This window comes from Channa argus, chromosome 11, assembly GCF_033026475.1.
Source record: "Channa argus isolate prfri chromosome 11, Channa argus male v1.0, whole genome shotgun sequence".
In the NCBI taxonomy this organism is placed as follows: Eukaryota; Metazoa; Chordata; class Actinopteri; order Anabantiformes; family Channidae; genus Channa; species Channa argus.
The window spans coordinates 18,440,360-18,461,188 of record NC_090207.1 but is presented as its reverse complement, the minus strand read 5'-3'; the positions used below and the strand labels follow the sequence as shown (position 1 = coordinate 18,461,188).

Below are 20,829 nucleotides of genomic sequence, written 5' to 3'. Positions count from 1 at the left end.
ATTCAAATTGAACTAATTTATCAGCTGAGTTAAACGCTGAATATAAATGATGAACACAGTAATTGAACGTATAAAGTAAACGTTTTTACCTGCGATATCCAGGTTTAACATTCAACTGTCCTGTGGCATCAAACGGCACAAAGAGATCCCTTATTGTTTTTCTTCTTTTTCCATGCTGAGGACAAGATATGTCCCTTGTCTACAAATCCGCGCCGTGTGTGCAGTGACTTGCCTGCAGTAAAAACCTGGCCGCCCTCTGGCTCTGGACCTGCCCGATACGCACCAGCGTGAAGCCGCTGTTCGGACTCGTCTATGGCTGCCGAGCTGATCCAAGCAGATGTGGGAGTGCCAACAACAGCTGCGCACTGACGGCAAAGAAAACAGGACCAAGTGGAGACGGAAGCCCGGGTATAAAAAAATGGATGGAGGGTGTTAAAGAGAACAGCGACGTCTTTGACTCAGCGGGACTACACTGAGCTAAATTATTCAGTGGGCTCGGTCTCCAGCTGCTGCCACAGGTTTTGGTCTTTTGTATGCGCGCCCTGCATCTACCATCTGTGTTTCCTGGGCAACCGAGCACTGCCTGCAGAAACAAACACCACCATCTAATGCAACCACCTCCAACCAAAAACAAAAAACAGTTTTCTGCTTTTATTTTATTTGAAGATACATAGTGTAACACAGCTATTGGCTTGTATATATTTTTCAACTAACTTCACACAAATATGCAAATGGAAGTGCTTAACAATACACCGATATTATGCAACCGTACTGGGATGATGAGTGATAAACTGATAGTGATAATACTTTGTTCTTTATCTGTGGTTAAATCATTTCATGTCATATTGTAATTTATATATTTTAAGTGCTGTTCTCGTAAATAATTTTGTTAATATTGGGTTCTTTTCTTAAATAAGCCACAAAATTAACCATCATGAAAATAAATCAGTAAAAGTTAGACATCAGTATGGCACATGTTTGTACTTGTTTTTTTCTTCCTTGAAAAAACAACAAATTAAAACCACAAACTGAAAATCCAGCTCTACCCAGAAATTCTGGAACTCATTGAGTTGGAGGATTTGTGAGAGTATTTGTGAGCCTCCTCAATTGTCTTCTACAAACAGCCCGAGAGAAGAGGATCACTCCAAAGAAGGCTGTCAAGTACACCCCTTTGTCATGCCAATCTGGTGGATGAAATGGACGCCAGCTTGTATGAATTTGTTTGGTTTCAGTAGTTGATGAATGTTTAAACTCAACAGATTACTTTACCGATTAGTTCAATTAGGATTGTCATGTTTTATTCAATGTTGACAACTCTTAACTGCTGTTGCTACAGTGGGGTTGCGGCCTCCAATGACCTGAAATCTACTTGTTTCTGCTAGTGATAGGACAACTGCAATTGGTCACTAACTAATTCACTGTGTCTATATTTTATCACTGATGGATGGATTAATTTGAACGTTATTATTTGACAATTAATTGTTTAGTCTTTACAGTATCATACAATAGCTTAAATGTCCATTCTACTTCACTTCACTGATCCCCAATATGAACATTTCACGATCTTAAAACCATGTCCAAGCTAAACATTAATCCTTAATTTCTACTATTTAATTGTCTTTTTGCTAATTGTAGACTAGTTAGGCAAACTTAAAAAACAAACACTTCAAAGGCAGCCATGTGATGTCATTGATGACATCATCAGTACCCTTATGCGTACTCTTCTTAATCTAACTAACCTTACAATTAAGGGAAAAACCCTGAAACCCATCAGAGGTCACCAGTATTTGACACACCATAGGAGAACAGACTTTATCACTGTCTTATTCTGATTCAAGACCTTGAAACCCCAATTTGTAAAAACACAGTTTCCTTAACAATAGGTCAGGTAACCAAAAGGCAAAGGGCAAAGCAACACTTCAACCATTTTTTTGTCCTTTCGGCTTATCCCGTGTGTTCAGGGTCGCCACAGCGGATCATTTGTCCGCATGTTGATTTGGCACAGGTTTTACGCCGGATGCCCTTCCTGATGCAACCCTCCCCAATTTCTCCCGGGCTTGGACCGGCACTGCACAGCTGGGGAGGGGAATAGACAAAACATACAATGTGTAAATAGCTGGTCTCTGGAAAATATTGACATTGACACGATTTGTCTCATGCTATACAAACAAAAAACAGAACAACAAAAAAACCCAAAACAATTCACTGAATAAGAAGATCGCCTACACTCAACCAGCGTGATGGACTTTCTGTCTGTGTGGGATTAGCATTTATATAACTCCCATAAGTGTTTAAAATAAAAATGCAAAAACGTAAACTAAAATGAAAGCTAAAAATAGAGGACTGAACTAAACAAAAACCTATTGATTCATTTTGTTGTTGTTTTGTGTGTCATTAAAATAAATGATATACTAAAATCTGTGTCTGTGTTCTTCATGTGCGAGCTTGTGTAGCTTGAACCCTCTCGCTTGCCGTCCTACTCAGCAGTCTGAGTGGAGGCTGCTACAGGAAGTTGTCTGATGAGCAGCGCTAAATTCGAGGCTGTGGGATGTTTCACTTTGGTGCTGCAGGTCTTTCTGGTCTGTGCCGAGTCACTGATCACCTGTACCTCAGTAATGTCAGAGGCGCTGACGATTCCCACCAGGTGAGCCGCTGTGAAATAACCTGCATCGTTAATGTTACTGAGACCAAGCGTAGCCGGCCTCTTCCTCCAGGGGTGGAGTACATCCACATCCCGGTCTCTGACACCCCTGCGTCTCCTCTCAGCGATCACTTTGACAGAGTTGCGGATAGAGTACAGCTCGTTGCAGACGGTGGAGGCCGCACTCTGGTGCACTGCAACGCCGGTGTGAGCCGCTCCGCCGCCCTGTGCATGGCCTATCTGGTAAAACACCGCGGCGTGACTTTGCTGGATGCCCACAGGTGGGTGAAGAGCTCTCGACCCATTGTCAGGCCGAATAATGGCTTCTGGAGACAACTCATCCGCTATGAGATGGAGCTTCGTGGGTGCAACTCTGTTCGAATGGTCTCCACCGCCATGGGAGAGATACCAGACATTTATGAAGAGGAAGCCCGAAACATGATGCCGCTATGAGAAGCTTTGTGTGGTGGGGGGACATTGATTTACAATGCACCGAGTTTACTCAGTGAGGAAAGTATCACAAAATGCGGATTATGGAAAATAATCGTATTTACTTCAGAATTTCATACTACTGCTACACTAAATTACAGTTAATACTTTTACTTGTAAAGTACAATGGATTTAAACCAACTCCATAAACGTCTGAGGAAATTTTGTCCGATAATTAAGTATTTCATAAAAAGGTTCAAAACATTTTGGTCATACAAAAAGGTTAATCTCTTTTAGAGTTTCAATGCAAAGTTTTGCATTGTTTTCTTTCCTACTCTTTTATAATCCAACAGCCCATTAGATGTCCCTTGTAACATTTGTGATATGTGTACAATCATATGTGATACTTTGTAACATGTTTTACTGTGAGATTCTGAATTAAGGAATTAAACTTGTACTGGCTTATTTTTACACTGTTTTATTTAAAGTAACTTCCATCATTGTTATACTGTATAAGTCCTGAATATTTACAGTGACAACAAAAAAAGTTAATACTCACTTCACTAAGGCTAAAAAATACAATTTTTATTTTAGAATTGGTACTGGTGATTTGGTTCAGCGTGCACACACACACGTGCACTGAAACATTTAAAAGACAGCAGGACCCCCGTGTTTATGGACCCCCATTCCCAACCAAGTGAATAAAATACTTTTATTTAGCTTTGTATTAATTGGACATCTTGCCAATATGTTCCTTTCAAGATATAAAAGACGGACTCACATTTTCATACTAACCGTAACTTTTCTTTCGTTCATAAAAATAACTGGGAAAAAAAGACAAATGCTGAATTTTGTTTACAGGTTTGTTACTTGCCAAAAAAAACTTCTACATTTCTTCTTTGCACAGGAAGGACTTTCCACATAATATAATTGGTAGAAATATTCTGCAAATTTAGTTGACACACAACACATAACTGACTGAATCACAGTAAATCACTGACAATTTGGCACTTCTGTCATCACTTAACATGAAATGCACAGCTACACTAGAGAAAAGATTAAAATGTAATGTATTAGTGTTCAGCCCATCTCCGACATTACCTTGATAAATGAAACAGCTGCTGGCTAATAACATCTCTAACAAGATTCATTAGCAAGCTACAAGTGGTATAAGATCAAAGTTTTTATCCAAAAGAGGAATGACTGCAGATGTGTGGACAAATAAATATGCATTTACTGTACATATGTTCCCAACATATTAAGAAAAAAGTGAAACTAGTACTTTAAAAAAAAAAAAATCAAGTCATTTTCTACTGTTTACAACAATGAACGGTCTCTACTCATAATTAATCTGGTACCTGGTCTACTGTATTTGACACGTTTTTTTTATATAAAAAAAAAAACACTAATGGTAACATTTGAAATGATTGCAGTGAATCAAATTTATAATAAAAAAAAGATGACAGTCTTGTTGTACAAAAAGACCATTACTTTTAAAGTATTAGGAGCTTCTTTTTTAGAGCGCATTTATTACTTTTTAACAGTAACTACAGAAAATGGCTGGGCCTTATCCTTTAACCATAGCCTTTCTGTCTGTGATTCAGCCTTCAGCAAGTTAAAGTGGGTGAGTTATGTAGTGTGCTAGTGTCTTAGTATTTCTCTCTCCCCCTCATTCTGAAAATTAGGTTTGTCATTACATTCATTTAACCAGCAGCGTATCGTGAAAACAAGCAGATTTGACATTATGACTTTTTTTATGCATATAAATAGAAACTTGATATATTTATCAAATAGACATTTAAAACATCCACACAGAAATTGTACACAGCCAATATCACACAAAGATACAGATGGCTTGTTTACATAATATACGTAGGTGTAATCACTAATGTACCGCAAAAACATCTAAAGTTTTCATTTGCTACTGAAATGTCCTGAGTCAAATTACAAGATTGCCTAAAAAGTGGGAAACAGACAAGTGCAAAAACAGCATGCTTATTTTACCTCCATCGCTTTTCAGCAATTCTTTCAATAAGGCAACAGTGTTGTCTGCATAGTCATGCAATAAGCATCTAAAGGTTCAAATCAGAACGAATTCCGCTTAACACAAGATGAAATCAACGCAGCACACATCAAACAAAATATCGAGCATCAGTATGCACCCACCCTGGTCTCATCCAACCCATTTTTCAACTGCTTGGAGCTTCAACATCTCGATATCACATCTGAAAGAAAATCAAGAGAGGAAAACAAAAAGTATTAAAAGTTACTGTATTTAAAAAATAAATAAATAAATAAAATAAAAAAATTAAAAGGGGGTGGGGATCAGCAACTTACATGTTGCTCCAGCTTCTGGTATTCTGTGGATTTAGGTCGACGTGCGGATCTGGATCGCTTTCCTTCCAAAACAAAGGCAATAATCTGAGGGAACAAATGAGAAAAAATAAAGACGCTGTAACTGTATGGAGCCTTATCTAGTGGATTTCAAAGTGGGGGCTGTGGCCTCAATGTTTCCCCCCGGAAGCTGGAAATTCAAGGCGGTTAGTGGCTATGGCCCTCAGATAGGATTTAAGTTGGTGGAGATTTCAAAGGACATGCAGGTGAAGGGAACAGAGGTGATGAGAGTGAGATGGACAGGTTTGGTCTTAGGGACAGAAATGCAGAAGGATAGATGTTGGTAGACTTTGCAAAAAGGATGGAAATGGCTGTGGTGAACACTTCCTTCCAAAGAGGCAGGAACATAGGGGGACATAAGAGCATCCAATAAGTATTCACATTGATGAGCTGTGAATACTTTCTGGATGCAATGCAGAAGCACTCAGGTGAACTACATCTTGTCAACATTGTAATCTGAAAGATATCAGTGACTGCAAAGTATTGGTAGAGGAGAGTGTAGCCAGACAACACAGGATGGTGGTGTGCAAAGTGAGTCTGCTGGTGAGGAAGATGAAGAGGACTAAGGCAGAGCAGAGGACAAAGTGGTGGAAGTTGAAAAAGAAAGAATGCTGTGTACCTTTGAGGGAGGAGATGAGACAGGCTCTGGGTTATCAAGAAGTGTTTTCAGATGACTGGACAACTACAGCTAATAGGATCAGGGAGACTGAAAAGTGGACAAGGAGACTTGGTGGTGGAACAAGAAAGTTCTGGAGTGTATACAGGGAAAGAGATTAGCTAAGAAGAAGTGGGATGCAGAGGAGTACAGGGAGATGCAGCATAAGGTGAGGGGAAAGGTGGCAAAGGCAAAACGAAAAGCATATGAGGACTAGATTGGACACTAAGGAGGGAGATGTGAATTTGTACAGGTTGGTGAGGCAGAGAGATAGAGATGTGAAGGATGTGCAGCAGGTTAGTGGGATTAAAGATAAGAATGGAAATGTATTGACAGATGCCAGGAATGTGATGGGAAGATGGAAGGAGTACTTTGAGGATTTAATGAATAAGGAAAATGAAAGAGAGGTGACTGGTGTGGAGCAGGAAGTAGCAAAGATTAGTAAGAGTGAAGTGAGGAGGACGTTGAAGAGGATGAGGAGTGGAAAGGCAGTTGGTCCTGATGACATACCTGTGGAGGTATGGAAGTGTCTAGGAGAGGTGGCAGTAGAGTTTCTGACTAGTTTGTTTAACAAGATCTTGGATAATGAGAGGATGCCCAAGGAATGAAGGAGAAGTGTAGTGGTGTCGATTTTTAGGAGCAAGAGAGATGTGCAGAGCTGTGGCAGCTACAGAGGAATAAAACTGATGAGCCAAACAATGAATTTGTGAGAAAGAGTAGTGGAAGCTAGGCTAAGGGCAGAGGTGAGCAGCAATATGGTTTCATGCCTAAAAAAAGTACAACGGTTGCAGTATTTGCTTTGAGGAGGCTGATGAAGAAGTAGAGAGAAGGTCATAGGGAGTTGCATTGTGTCTTCGTAGATTTACAGAAAGCGAATGACAGGGTGCAGAGAGAGGAGCTGTGGTATTGTATGAGGAAGTCTGGAGTGGCAGAGAAGTATGTTGGTGCAGGACATGTGTGAGAGCTGTAAGACTGTGGTGAGGTGTCCTGTAGGTGTGACAGAGGAGTTCAAGGTGGAGGGGGGTCTGCATCAAGGATCGGCTCTGAGCCCCTTCTTGTTTGTTCTGGTGATGGAAAGGCTGACAGATAAGGTTAGACAGAAATCTCCTATCTCCTACTATGATGTTTGTAGATGATATTGTGATCTGTAGCGGGAGCAGGGAGCAGGTGGTGGAAAATCTAGAGCGATGGAGGTCTGTTCTGGAAAACAGAGGGCTGAAGCTTAGCTGGAGCAAGGCAGAATACATGTGTATGAATGAGAGGGGCCCAAGTGGAACGGTGAGGTTACAGGGAGCAGAGGTGAAGAAGGTGCAGGACTTTAAGTACTTAGGGTCAACGGCTCGAAGCAACGAAGAGTGTGGAAAAGAGGTAAAGAGGCGAGTGCAAGCAGGTTGGAACGGCTGGAGAAAAGTGTCAGGTGTGTTGTGTGATAGAAGAATATCAGTGAGAATGAAAGGAAAGCTGTTCAAGACGGTGGTGAAACCAGCGATGTTGTTCGGCTTAGAGACAGTGGCACTGAAGAAAAGACAGGAGGCAGAGCTGGAGGTAGCAGAGGTTAAGATGTTCAGGTTCTCTTTGGGAGTGACGAGGATGGACAGGATCAGGAATGAGGACATCAGAGGGACAGCTCCTGTTAGATGTTTTGGAGATAAAGTCAGAGAGGCCAGATTGAGGGTGTTTGGACATGTTCAGAGGAGAAACTGAATATATTAGTAAAAGGATGCTGAGGGTGCCAGGCAGGAGGTCTAGAGGAAGACCAAAGAGGAGATTTATGGATGTAGTGAGAGAGGTATAGTGAACCTAAATCATCAGTCTGTCTTTTGTGCACACAACAGTATACGCTGAAAGTTACAAGTCGGCAGGTTGGAGGTTTGAGGCAACTTGAGTTCCTGTTTCTAAGTACAAAGCAACCTGATCTTCTGCAGAAGAAATAAATATGAAGCTACAACCAGCAGCAAGTCAGTTTAAGTTTGCATAAAAAGTGGGAACAAATTAACAGCTAGTGTGACTTTGTAATAGGCAACGTGCTTTTTTGTATGGAATAAACAAATGTAGCACTGCACATTGACCTATGAACTTTAGAGGTCCTGATAAACAGGTATGACCAGCAGTTTCTCCCATATACAGTCATTATCATGTTGCACTAAGCAGCTGCTGGCTCTCGTACCATCTGATAAAATGCATTTAAATCCATGCAAACATTTCCTAAAATACAAAACTATATCATTTAGTTTGTTCCTTTCAGTTATTATGCGTCTGTTTGGGCCTGGAAATGTTTGTGAATTTCAAAAGACAGCCACATGTGCCCAATATTCTGTTCATTTGTTGCATAGATCTTATACAACAACATGCAGCTCAACTGTGCGTCTGCAGAAACACGAGTAATGTTTCAGAATGGAGTGAGAACAAAAACTGGTACCTTGCGCTTGTTGTGGTAGGCGATGTAAAGCACTGCCACCAGCACAGCTGTAAACACAAGGTAGGCGAAGAAATGACTGCTCTCTGCCTCATCGTTGACACCAGATGGGTTATACTGACTGTTCCCTCCTGTTTCTTTAAATTCCACTTCCTCTCCTGGGCTTTTCTCCACAGTTTCCTCTTCTTTTGGAGTTTTTTCATTGCTGTTCTTCCCTTGAGTGTCATCTTTCTTTTCTTCTGTTATGTTCTTATCAGGTTTTTCTTCTTCTGGCCTTTCATCATCTGGATTATCCACATCCAGTTTTTCATTGTTGTTTTCCTCTTTGGGGCCTTCTTCAGTTTTATCCTTTCCTTCTGTATTTTCTTCCTCTACTCCTGATTTTCTCTCATCAGCTTTCGTTTCTTCCAGCTTTTTATTATCTGTATCTAGATTTTCTATGTTTGTGTCCTGTTCTTTTACATTTTTCTGATTTAGATTCTTGTCTTCTCCGCCTGTTTTTTTTACATTGTCTCCTTGTGGCTTTTCCTCACTGGCATTATCTGTCGTTTGATTTACCTCCCCATTGTCGTTTTTTTCTGGCTTCTTGTCCATTACAGATAGGGTAGTAACCTGGTCTGCAGGATCGGGGTCTACCTTGGACTTCTCTTTGCTAATTGTCTGTGGGCCTGCAGGCTTTCTATCACTTTTACCACTGGGTTTATTCCTTTCCTTTTTCCTAGTCTGATTTTGCTGTGAATCCTGCACCTTTACTTCCTTCTTAGCATTTGCTTTTTCATTTTGCTGCTTCCCTTTGACATCTTGTGTCAATACTTGTTTTTGCTCAAACCTTTCAATGTCTTCTGTAGTTCCATCTTTCGGAGTGTCATTATTTTCTTCGTCAGGTGTTTTTGGCTGACTTGGTGTACTTTGTGGCTTTCCGCTGGTAGTGTTGTCTAAACTCTGTCCTTGCTTAATCTGATCTCCCCCTTGATTAGGACTCTGATTGTTTTGAGATAAAGGGGCTGCTGTAAATAAAAAAGGTTTTGACCATTAGAGAACATGGTGACAGCAGTACAATATAATGCCAAAATAAAAAATTAAATGACATGAATGCTGCAGTTGTGGATATTTTGATGTGTATAAACTACTGTAGACACAGCTTGTGTCTCATTTATCCACCATGTCCTAACAATGGCCCAATTCCATATTAAGCAACAGTGCATAAATCCAGGAACTTGTCTTAGGTAAATAAAAACTGATAATGGGGAAATATGTCAGTCAGGCTACTGCACTGTGAACATTTTTAGGAAAAATACACTTGTAAATCGAGTCTTGTTGACAAGCTCTTTCTCTAAGAGCTTTATCATTTAGAATACTGAAGACACACTCTGCATAATCTCCACTAAAGTTGTGATTTGGCACATGTCTGCTTTCTGTGTTACGCTATTTGGTTCACAAAAAGTTTAACTGTTTACAGAAACCGTACTTTCATCAAATTCTTATTTTTGAACAAAACGTACATAGCCGTGGACATTTTAGTTTTAAGCGCTGTTTAAACAGCGAGTACACCGAGATTTGCCATTTTGTAAAACAGAAATGTCAAAAGGATGAAAGGCGAAGTGAAAGTGATTCATCTCAGGGTGGACACGCTGTGTAACAGAAGACGAATGCCTTAATAGGCTAATAGGGATTATGGGGGAGTCCATCATTTCTCTCATAATAAATACGCTGAAAAAGCCATACATGACAAAAGTCCACTCACCTGTGACCAAGCACCAGCACAGAAATACTGTGAGAAGCAGGAAAGTCGTCCTCATCGTGTCCATACACCAATGTCAACACAAATTGATCCTAAATCATCGGTGTGTCTTTTGTGCACACGACAATGTACGCGTTGACAAATACAGGTCGACAGGTTGGAGGATTGAGGCAATTGGAGATCCTGCTTCCGTCTTCAACACGGCCTGTTCTTCTTCTGCAGAAGAAAACACAAGGTCCGGACTTACTGTCATCTAGAGGCTGAATGTTGATATAACAGCTAACATGGCAGTCGTGGCTTCTCTGTCAGTGTTTTCCCCACAGGGCAATGAATGACGCTTTATTGTGACATTTTATAAAATACTATGTGCAAATTGAAACGCCCCAATTGATATTTATGTATTTGGTAAGCCTTTAAATCGCCTAAATAAAATTGAGAATTAAGAAATTATTAAACATACATTGTTAAAAGTGTTCCCTCGCGAGAAGAGAAACAGGAAGTGTTGTGTTGCCATAGATACATAAAGTTGAACAGCTTCAAATTGTCCTCGTTTTTAGCCTATATGTTTACAGTTAGCAATATTACATATGCCGAGTTGGCTATTTACGGTTCAATACGCATTGTGCCATTGAACGTGCAGATAACTCCCTGATTTCCTTGTATCAAGGAAGGACAATTGAAAACGTGATGATTTTCCGGCAAGTTTTGAAGTGTAGCCTTTAAATTTCTTGCTGAGTAGAAGCATACAGCGTTATACTATATGCTGCAAATTGAACCTCGCTTTATAGACTATTTTTTTGACATTTTGTGGAAAGCTACGTCCACCTAATTATCTATCGACACTTCTGTATCATTATATTTTGGAAGTATTGAAAGCTGTCACTGAATTGTTTTGATACTAAAGACATGTTGAAAATCTAATTCTTCTAAGGCAGGGTCTGAAACGCACGGAGCCCGGTAAGAGACAGGGCCAAAAATAAAAAATAAAAAACAGATAAACTTTTTTGAGCCGGTTATAGAGCAGTAGTTTTACCGTGGCTTCATATACAAAGCCATTAAGTCAGTGCTTGTCAGTAAACACAATATTCACATCAAGGCCGCGCACTCTCGGCGCAGACTGTTATCCGACCTGACAGACATTGGTTGATTTTTGTTAGCAACAAACAAAATTCTGGACAACTTCACGAGTACCGATGGATTATGCTAAATGCGGAGAACATGAACTAATAGTTATCGTTTGCAAAACCCTAGCGTGCCATTTTGCCATTAATGAGAAACGCCGATATAGTCGTCAGGAGTCCTTCATGTATTTGAAAACCTCGTTGTTTGTTTGTATTTTGTTTGTTTTTTGTTAAACCTCGTTGTTTGTTTTTGTTTTTTGTTAAGCAGATTAATGCGTTTATATTTAAGCCCAAGATCAAAATAAAAAACCCTATAAACTTGACATGGTTCGCCATCGCTGTCATTTCCATGGTGACCAACTCACCCGGAAGTATATTTATAATGAAAAATTTCTAATCTGTGTTTTTTTTTCCCCCAACCATGTCCCCTCCCGGGCTCCGTAGTATCATACACTATCTGCTTCCACGGATTCATTTTTTTCATCACACCTTCTGTTTCCTGTAAAAAGTGATAAACTATTGATAAATCATTATAAGATGCTGCAATAATCACACACAACTGCTTTTTACTACAATGATTGCGTTGAAATTAATTTATTTGGTGGTGCGGGTTGTCAAACCATAAGCTGGAAAATATTACGCCCCTTTCCACAGTTTTAAGGAGTAACGTGTAAATTCTGACCCTAAAATCTTGGATACATCAGTGTAGAAAAAGTCTGGCCAGATCCCTCTCAATTAGGCCTGTGTTTAATCATTGAAGTTATATACATTGAAATGTATTTACATACATTGTTCAATAGAAGATGGTATATTTTGTCTTCTTTCTTCAATACTTGCCCTATCATTTCCTCCACATATGTCTACACAAATCTCTGTAAATACAGTATGTTTCTGTGGAACCACAAGTATAACTGAGTTAAACAATGCCTGTTTGCACATATGACTTGAGCTGTTTGTGTCTGTGAATCTTTGTATAGACAAGCATTCACACCGAGACCACAACTTGACTTTCGAAGCTGCGTTATTTAGTTCCACTTGAGTGGCACATGTGGAAACAAAGAGAGACTAAATATTTAGATTCAGTTGTAGATGTTACTGTATGTGAGACTGACATCCTTCTATTGTACTCAGCTGACGTGAACTTGTAAATGTAAAGGGAATGCATTTGATGACACAAATGTGTATCACACCAAAATCTTTTATCCCAGTGAGCCAACACAGGCACGGAGAATTTAACACTTGTATTACTGCCCCCAGAAGGTTAGATCTCAACATGATAGGGCCGTGTATGTTTGGGAGTGTATGACTTTATCAGCAGATGGCAGTGTTGAGATACAGTGGGAAGAAAAACAGACAAAAGCACATCGTGATACCATATCACTTTGCGTCACAGTGATTGTGGGGTAGTTGCAAAAACCCTATTAATACCTTTAAAAGGCATGAATTTGTATTTGTTATAGAAAGTATAATACTATAAATCAAACATTAATAGCACTAAATTCAATAAACTATAAAACTGAGTGGTTCAACAATAAGGATATTATGGATTACAGTTGAAGTCACAAGCCTTAGAGCTGAGATAATGATCTAAATGTTAATTGGAGATGTTTTACATCTCAGCTGGGTTTGCAGGACCTGTGGGTTCCTGTAATGAATATGTGTTAATTGTGCCAGGCTATTTGACATTTGAAAAAGTCCGATGATACCTCTCATTCGTGACACCGATTTGCATTTCCGTCTTTAAGGTCAAATGGGTATGAATAATACATTAAGGGAGTTCTTAAGCTCACAGCCAGCCATACCTGTCTTCACAAAGGCACCAGCTGAGTCTTGCTAAGCTCAGTGAATGTTACAGAAACAATCAATTAATATCACTTTGAGAAACCACATGTGAAGTAAACTCAGCATCCTGTTATTAGCAGGAATATAAGGTCATGGTGTCACTGGAAGATGTAGGATCAAGGTTTTCTGATAAGTCTTGGGTAGTGTAGTTTCTCAACACAATGACTTAAGCACATCAATCTCTTCTTGCTATTTTGTATTTTTAATTTAACAGTGTTGATTGGCGTTTTTTCTTTTCATTTCTTTTCTTTTCAATTTTGGGACTAAAATGACAGTTCCAAGTGCAATATTTCACACGTGAACTATCAAAGGGTTAAACCTGTAATAAATTCAAGATCAAAGGAAAGCCCCAAAAAAGAACCTTGGCAAGAGATTGGAAGAATTTAATGAGCAAAAATTAACATGTATTAAATCTGACCTCGTGCTTACATGGAAGATGTTGAGTGGAGCAGCAACCAGTTACGATATTAGAGATAAATAGTGATTGTGAGTGGAGCATTGGAACTTTAACATAACATCCATTTTATTCTTTTTAAAAAGATATTTGTTTAAAATGTTCAGCAAACACTTTAAAATCCCACTTTCTTGTGTGATTTTTATCGAAATTCATGACATTAATTATGTTTTGATGGATATCCTTGGATTCCCCTGAATATAGAAATATTTGAAAACGAGTGCAAGTACGAAAGTAGATTTACCTCAAGCATAACCTAGAATAACTAGAACATTTGAAGTGATTCACTTGAGGGGGTGAGTTCCATAATAAGGGCACTGTCTTAGGAAAATTGAACATTGCTCTAGATGTGTGGACCTGAATAGACAGATTTGCTGCCTGTTTTGACAACTCATTACCTGTAATTTCACTGACGGGTTGGTGAATTGGCTCAGAGTTGGCAGCCATGGCACCAGAGACTGTGTAGTTTGTGCCTGGAATGATGTAAGATTGAACGCCAAACAAGCAAAGACTTATTATTGCTAATGATAGCTTAAAACAGAGAGGGGCAGATTTGACAGTTTGGTGCCTCCACTGTGGTGGGGGTGGGGGGTCAAACAGGAGACACATCCTCAGGTCACCTGTGTCCAGTTTTATAAGTGAAGGCAGATAATTTTGTTTTCTGACCTTTAATTCTGCCATAAACAATAGTAAATTGGCGATAATTATAATATCTACGTGGTTATATGGTGAACCTCAGTAAAATCCTAAACATTTTCAACAACATCACAAACTTTAACATTTGACTGCTCTGCTAGCCAAGTTAGCTGATGGTGGTCATTTCATGTCACTGCAAATCCCTTTCTGTAACATCCTAGTAAATTCTCAGAGTAAGCAGCTGGGGATGGAGATCAGTGGGCTCGACTAGGTCAGTCCCCCACTGCTCCAACATAATGGTCCATTCCTGGCACTGGTCCTCACCTCCAAAGCCACCAAAAACTGCAACCTACCTTGTGTATTTTTCACTAATTGAAATGCCTAATGAGGTCCCAGGGGCTCCATCCTATTACCTCTGAGTTAATTAAAGCCTAAGCAGTGTGCCGAACGGTGAATAAAGATGCAGTAAAAGTGCAAAAGGAACCAGGAACCCAAGCAGGGTTTGGCATGCTGGGATGGAGCTGACCTCCTTTTTTGTCATTGTTGTGGGATGTTATATATCCAAGCAGGAGCAGATGCCTATTATTTTTTTATTTGTATTTATTTCAGGGATTAAAATTTTGTTACCCTGATTTAGGCATTCATTTTCCAATGTGGTTAGCCTAATTCTGCTTTATTAAACATTAAACTTCATGCCACCATCAGCAAGGGCTTTATGAAGGTGTTCTACATTTAGAACTAAAGAATAACACAAGCCCGCAAAAATAACCGGTGTGTAGAGTCTTTAATTCCATGTCGCTGTAACTGTAATAAAATTGTCTTGCTCATTAAATATACATTCTCAACACTTCCAAAAATGCAGTTACCAACTTGTTATGCATTGTGGTCACTCTTATAGGAACGTTAATCCAAACCACATTACCTCATTAAAGAAACCTTCCCTCATTAAAAGACCACCATGGTGTACGTGAAAATACACAAAGAGACATTTCTTTATAAGAAACAAATTCAAATGTTTATTTAACATGTCAAAGAAGGGACACACACTCGTCACTTGAAAAGGGGGCAGCAATTATTGGCCATTACTATGACTTAAACTTAATGCTAACATTAATCACGTTTTGGCTAAAAAGAAAACATGTTTTTGTTCCTTTTTGTTTTTATAAAGAAACTTTATGTACATTGGTTCTTTTATACAAGAGGTTCATTGGATAAATGCATTGAAAAGAAACCAGTTCTGCAGTAAACTTTACAAAAAATACATTTTGTTTCATTGAGAGATGTAGAAAAGGAGACAGTCAAATATTGACCAATAATATTCTTCCTTTTCATAATTTAGAAAAAAAGTTGTTCTAATACCTATTTTAAAGAAAAGCAATATACAGCACAATAAATGGGAGAAATTTGTCTTTGAGGAATTATTCAGTCGGTTTGGTAACCAGGGAAAGGGGCTGCGACTGGAATAGGGCATGATGGGAGTGAAGGGCTGCCTGATGAAAAGGGGAAGTGGGGGAGAGCATGGAATGGTGCAGAGAGGTGAAGGGGATTGGCCGGGTGAGGATGGGTGTGGTCGGCTGGCTACCTGAAGTACCAATTGGGATAGAGATGGTGGGCTGAGAAGAGGAGGAGGATGAAGAGGAGGAGGAGGAGGAAGAGGATGTGGATCCAGAGGCCTTCCCAGGTAGGGAGAAATGGTGGTGCATGCGGCCCTCCGGTTTGGTGGTGAGTGATAGCGGCTGGGCCTGCTCCGAGTGAGTGGCGGCAGGAGCAGCAGGGGAGGCCAAGGCTGCAGAGGGGGTGGCTGGTGAGTCCAGCATGCTGCCGTGCGACGATGCAGGGCTGTCACACATCTTCTCCGTGGGCAGGTACTGCACACATTGCTTCTTGCTTCTCATTGAAAAGTCTGGAGACAACAAAGGAGAAGCAAAGAAGCTGAATAATGGATCTGCTGCTGGCCTAAAATCTGGTTCAAGTCCCTGAATGCTGCTGGTGAAGGAGTGATTATTAAAACAGTGACGATGATGGCTGTGAAAGTTCTGAAACACGACATGTTCAAATCGACTTGAAAAAAATTACAACAGGGAAACTGAAACAGGATGTTCAACATATATTCAGATGGATGCATTTATGATGCAAAGAAAGGACATGACAATAAATTAAAATGTGCACCAAAGTGTGGAAAGCTAATTTTTATTCAAATACAGTGGTTTTGTTGGCTACACTATCGCACACATACCTGTCACTATTAGCATTGAACGTCATAAGCTGCTTGCCAAAGTTTAGAAGCAGGGAAAGAAGTTAGTATGTGTTAGTGGAGAGGAGAACCCATGCAAAAAGCTAGATAAAAAATAACAAGAAGAAGAATAAAGACACAATTTCCTCAACAGTTAGTTTGTACAGTTTTCCATCTTATTCTAGTTTGTGAAGAACAAAACAAATAAAGGCACTTAGGAAGAAAAGGCCTTTACCTTCGGGTTTTGAGTCTGGTTTATTTTCTCTCTTCCTCTTTTTCCGCTTTCCCTGCACAGATAAAACAATGTCGTTTTTCATAGTGAAATTAAACCACCTGTACGTATCCTATTTAGGAGAACAAAAGTGTGGTTACTAGTTTTGGCTGATACAGTCATACCCGACTGAACATAGTGAGACTAAAGGGTATTTGTTTTTTCCTCTACTGATTGGCATGAGAGTTGGAAATGTCCTACTCACATAGTTATCTCGAGCTGACCATCCTGGGTAGAGCTGAGAGTGGAGTTGCCGCTCTTTCCTGGCCAGCTCATAGTATTTGGCTTGTTCCTCTCTTGACAGGGAATGCCACTGTGGACAAAAACCCAATATAATGAATGGATTGCTACACACATGAACATATAGTTATGAGCTTGTATGCACACCTTGCCTGTGCTACTTACCCGTCTTCCAAGGATCTGGTTGATGGCAGCGCTCTCTTTCAGAGTGCACTCTGCCACTACTTTGGCTCTCATCTCCTTCATATACAGCATGAAAGCATTCAGAGGCTTCTTGATATGTGGCTTCTTGTCCTCCTCTTTCTTGGGGGGTACAGGGGACTTCCTGCTAATCCATAAAAATTGAAAAGCTGCTGTTACTAAATTGTGAATAGTAAAGAGGGAGGGGTAAAAAATAATAATGGTAAGCGCTGTGCAGCAACAAAAGCACATTTTGATGACAATTGTAATTGTCCTTACGCATGCATTGAAGGGCTGATGTCACTATTTGGCTCCTGCTTGATGGCTGGGGAAACGATGGCAGGATGGGGAATGCCTGTCTGGTGGAGGCTGTGTGGAGGTGGAGTCACCATGTGAGGGGAGAAACGGCTGGACACCAAGCTGAGAGGTCGAAAGGAGGCAACATTTTAACAGTCGGGTTTTACAGCAAATCTCTGTTAACTTGACAAGAAAAGGTTCAGCTAACTTGGCACCTAAGTGCCCTCCCTTACCCTCCAGGTGAAATTCACTGTGCCTACTGTGTCTGTCTAGACTAAATTCATACGCACAAAGAGTTACATGCTTGCTTTTTGTTCAAATAAAGACTTTTTCAAAAGCCCCTTTATGCTGTAATGGCTGGAGAAAAGTGGAGTGTGTTGTTACCATGGTGACAGCATGGCCGCGACACCTGAAACCACTTTCCTTACCACTTTCCAGACCATGGAGAGCATTCTGACAGGCGTCCACACAGAACACCTTTACACAGTGTCTCTCCAAATTTCCATTTGTTTATACAGTGGGACATTGTAATGGACAAAGGGAAAATATCACTTTATACTCTATTACACACTCTGGTTAAGGTTAATTTGGAAAATTTCACTCTATTTTAAAGTCTTGTAATGCATTACGTGGGCTGTCATCGGAGACAATTATTATTCTTGCATGAGGTATGTCCAAGGTTCTTATCTTTACCTTGTAATACAGTCAGTATGCACTAACGCATACCAAGGCTTTTCTGTCGATAACCTGTTGCTAACCATCAAACACAGCAGTACTGCAGTTAACATTGAAATAAAATATCTATAACCAAGAACTGATATTTTGATTTATTTTCCTTTTTTCTTAGACATACTTAATAATTTATACTGTATAAACAAGGAGGTGCCATTTTATCCCCTTAGTAAAAACCCCATACCAGCTATTTATGTAAACATCCCACTAAATCCCCAAAGAAAAACTCTATGCGGCTTCAATTAATGGCATGCAGTAGAGTTATACATTTTTAAAATAATTCTCCAGTTAATATTCATCTAACGCACTCGCATCTATGTTACCCATGTTATTGCTTTAGGATTTTAATTTAAACTTTAAATTGTTACAATATTCTATGTCTCCAGAATCACTCAGAAACATTAAATATTGTACTTGACAGCCATGAAATGCCACCTAAAGTTGAAATCTTTGGCATGCACTGAAATGCATTAAATGTTCTAAAAACATACATAAGGTATGCTCTGATTGTTGCGAGTTCACCTCCAAATGAAACTACACATGCTATTGATCACACAGAGACCCTTCTGAATATTTCATCTCATACCAACACCGGAAGGCTCGCTACAAGTTTTTCCAATTTTGACAGAGGGTCAGAGTGTTTAGTCTGATGGGACGTGTAGGTTCAGATGAGCTTTTATTTGTCCTAATCGATTCTCAGCCCTTTCCTCTTAACGCTGTGTGTGTGTGTGTTGTGGAGTGGCTCAGAACATTGACCTGACCACAGAAGTTTAGCTCTGGGAGAAAAGACAGGAGAGCAGTGTTGAATGCCAACAATAAGCTTCTCTATTTAAGAAGCAGAACTTGTCTGTAATAGACTTAGACCTTATATCCCTTTGTGGTTGTGACACCGCCGGCTGTCCGTGATTTGACTGTGTTTTATCAGATGTGGAAGTAACTCATTTGATTCATTATTGTTATGACATAATAATCAACTGCTAAAACAAGATTTAGGCAATTTCTTTAAAAGCCTAACAATGCCTACAACTGCACACCACACATTTATTTTACCTGTGGTCTAAAAAAGACTAGTAAAGCAGGCGAAATGTGATTACAGCATGTCAAAAGAAGCAGCAGATATTGAATATCACCCTTTGGGAAATAGGGGGTGTTGCTGAACGTGATCTGCTCACCTGGACATGGATGCATTCATTGCTAGCGCTGGATAGGGGTGACGGAATCCCCCTGGAGGGATGGAGTACATGGGCTGACCCTGCCTGAAAGACAGAGGGAGACAGAGTGAGTGAAAGCTCCAGTGTGAGGAGGATCAAACACTGCTGACACCCAACCTACCAGTACTAATCCTCCACTCATCAACTCAAATCGCCTGCTTGTGGAACAGCAACACTGCAATTCAATATGAGACCCGCAGCTAAAGCCATAAATGTTCATAGCACTCTCTCTGTAAACTAAAATGTTGTAAATTCATTTTTGAAAAAGAAGCATAGCAGAAGACTCTTGAGTCTGAACCCAAAAAAATAGTTTGGCTTTCTTTTTTTAACTCATTACAAGCATTAGACTGAAGTCGGTTACCGAGGCAACAAAGTTAATTTGCTAGCTTCAGTGCTTAGTTCATTATTGGTGTAAATGTAAACAATCGGAAAAAAAGATGTGAGATATCGCTAAGGCAAATTATTTGTGAGAGCAGATGAACCTTATTTCTGATATATAAATTGTACGCACTTTTTACCTGTGTGTGTAGAGAGCTGACAATAAATGGAACTTACTGTGGCATGAGCCAGCCCAGAGGGTGTGCAATCGAACCAACAGCTCCAGGAGACAGGGGGTAGTATGGAGACAGTTCTGACGGGTGAGGTGTCCGAGGAATACCTATGTGTGCAGATTGGAAAAGAGACAAAGCCACAGATTTATAGCCACATTCTTACAATTACTGACAGATTTCATGTGGAATATCAATTTAAATAAGCGCTACAGTGAAGTGATCAACATCCGTCGATAACACATTACCTGTCTTTGGGTCAAGGATCTCTGGAGAGAGGTGTGACGGTGGCGTGCCGGGGGAGAAGTGTTCATTGCTATAGGTGATGAGGGGTGTCAGTGGGTGAACATGGTGGGCATGCTGCACCACTGGGACTTTATTGGACTTTTGATGAAAAAAGAGAAAGCACAAAGAAATTATAAGAAGGAGGTGACCAGTGTGCAAATGATGTCATAAATACGAGTGAGTGCAGAGTGAGTAGGTATCACAGGTACTATGCTTTTAGCTACAACAGGCAGATCATTATTCCGTACTGTAAAGGTACATGGTTTGTAATTGTTCAAAAGAAATGCATGAATGCCCTCCTCTGTAAACATCCCACCCTGTACTTGTGACCGGCCCTGTGATGAAATCTGGACCAGCACCAAAGATCAGTAAAAGGCTTGCACACATGCCAAAACCATTATGATCATTTAGCTAAGGAGATAACTGTTTGTTCAGTCCAACAAGAGAAACAACAGTGCCACCTGAGGCCAAAAGGCACACCAGCAAACCACAAACAAACACAA

At 40.0% G+C, this 20,829-nt stretch overlaps 3 protein-coding genes across 5 annotated transcripts in view; 1 reads left to right on the top strand and 2 right to left on the bottom strand.

The window, feature by feature from the left end:
* Positions 1-2,472: 2,472 nt before the first annotated feature.
* zgc:153044 (uncharacterized protein LOC751678 homolog) lies at positions 2,473-3,535 on the top strand. The gene has a single exon (XM_067521599.1). The coding sequence runs from the start codon at positions 2,549-2,551 to the stop codon at positions 3,092-3,094; it is 546 nt and encodes a 181-aa protein (XP_067377700.1). The 5' UTR covers positions 2,473-2,548; the 3' UTR covers positions 3,095-3,535.
* Positions 3,533-10,502, bottom strand: tgoln2 (trans-golgi network protein 2). Of its 2 annotated transcripts, none has more exons than XM_067521598.1 (4): positions 10,280-10,502; positions 8,539-9,539; positions 5,408-5,491; positions 3,533-5,295 (listed from the first exon to the last, which is right to left on the bottom strand). In XM_067521598.1, exons 1-4 carry the CDS (start codon positions 10,341-10,343, stop codon positions 5,290-5,292), a joined length of 1,155 nt encoding a protein of 384 aa, XP_067377699.1. In that variant the 5' UTR covers positions 10,344-10,502; the 3' UTR covers positions 3,533-5,289. The 2 variants fall into 2 exon arrangements, with proteins under 2 accessions (XP_067377699.1, XP_067377698.1); XM_067521597.1 differs by having other exon boundaries at positions 8,539-9,542; positions 10,280-10,500.
* A 4,815-nt stretch (positions 10,503-15,317) lies between these two features.
* tcf7l1b (transcription factor 7 like 1b) overlaps positions 15,318-20,829 on the bottom strand; it is a 29,939-nt gene continuing 24,427 nt past the window's right edge. The window contains exons 5-12 of one of the 2 annotated variants that reach the window (XM_067521344.1): positions 20,290-20,425; positions 20,049-20,151; positions 19,455-19,538; positions 17,533-17,673; positions 17,239-17,401; positions 17,039-17,146; positions 16,798-16,849; positions 15,318-16,232 (exon numbers count right to left, since the gene is read on the bottom strand). In XM_067521344.1, coding sequence (XP_067377445.1) covers positions 15,748-16,232; positions 16,798-16,849; positions 17,039-17,146; positions 17,239-17,401; positions 17,533-17,673; positions 19,455-19,538; positions 20,049-20,151; positions 20,290-20,425 — 1,272 coding nt within the window. In that variant the 3' untranslated portion in view covers positions 15,318-15,747. The remainder of the gene's footprint in view (positions 16,233-16,797; positions 16,850-17,038; positions 17,147-17,238; positions 17,402-17,532; positions 17,674-19,454; positions 19,539-20,048; positions 20,152-20,289; positions 20,426-20,829) is intronic. The other variant, XM_067521345.1, reaches the window with a different exon arrangement.

Excerpts from the sequence above, each read along its gene's own strand:
- zgc:153044 (XM_067521599.1), top strand. The coding sequence starts at position 2,549 with ATGTTTCACTTTGGTGCTGCAGGTCTTTCTGGTCTGTGCCGAGTCACT.
- tgoln2 (XM_067521597.1), bottom strand. The coding sequence starts at position 10,343 with ATGGACACGATGAGGACGACTTTCCTGCTTCTCACAGTATTTCTGTGC. Across the intron at positions 9,543-10,279 it reads GTGCTGGTGCTTGGTCACAG|CAGCCCCTTTATCTCAAAAC; the intron begins GTGAGTGGACTT and ends TTTTATTTACAG. Across the intron at positions 5,492-8,538 it reads CCTACCACAACAAGCGCAAG|ATTATTGCCTTTGTTTTGGA; the intron begins GTACCAGTTTTT and ends TTGTTCCCTCAG.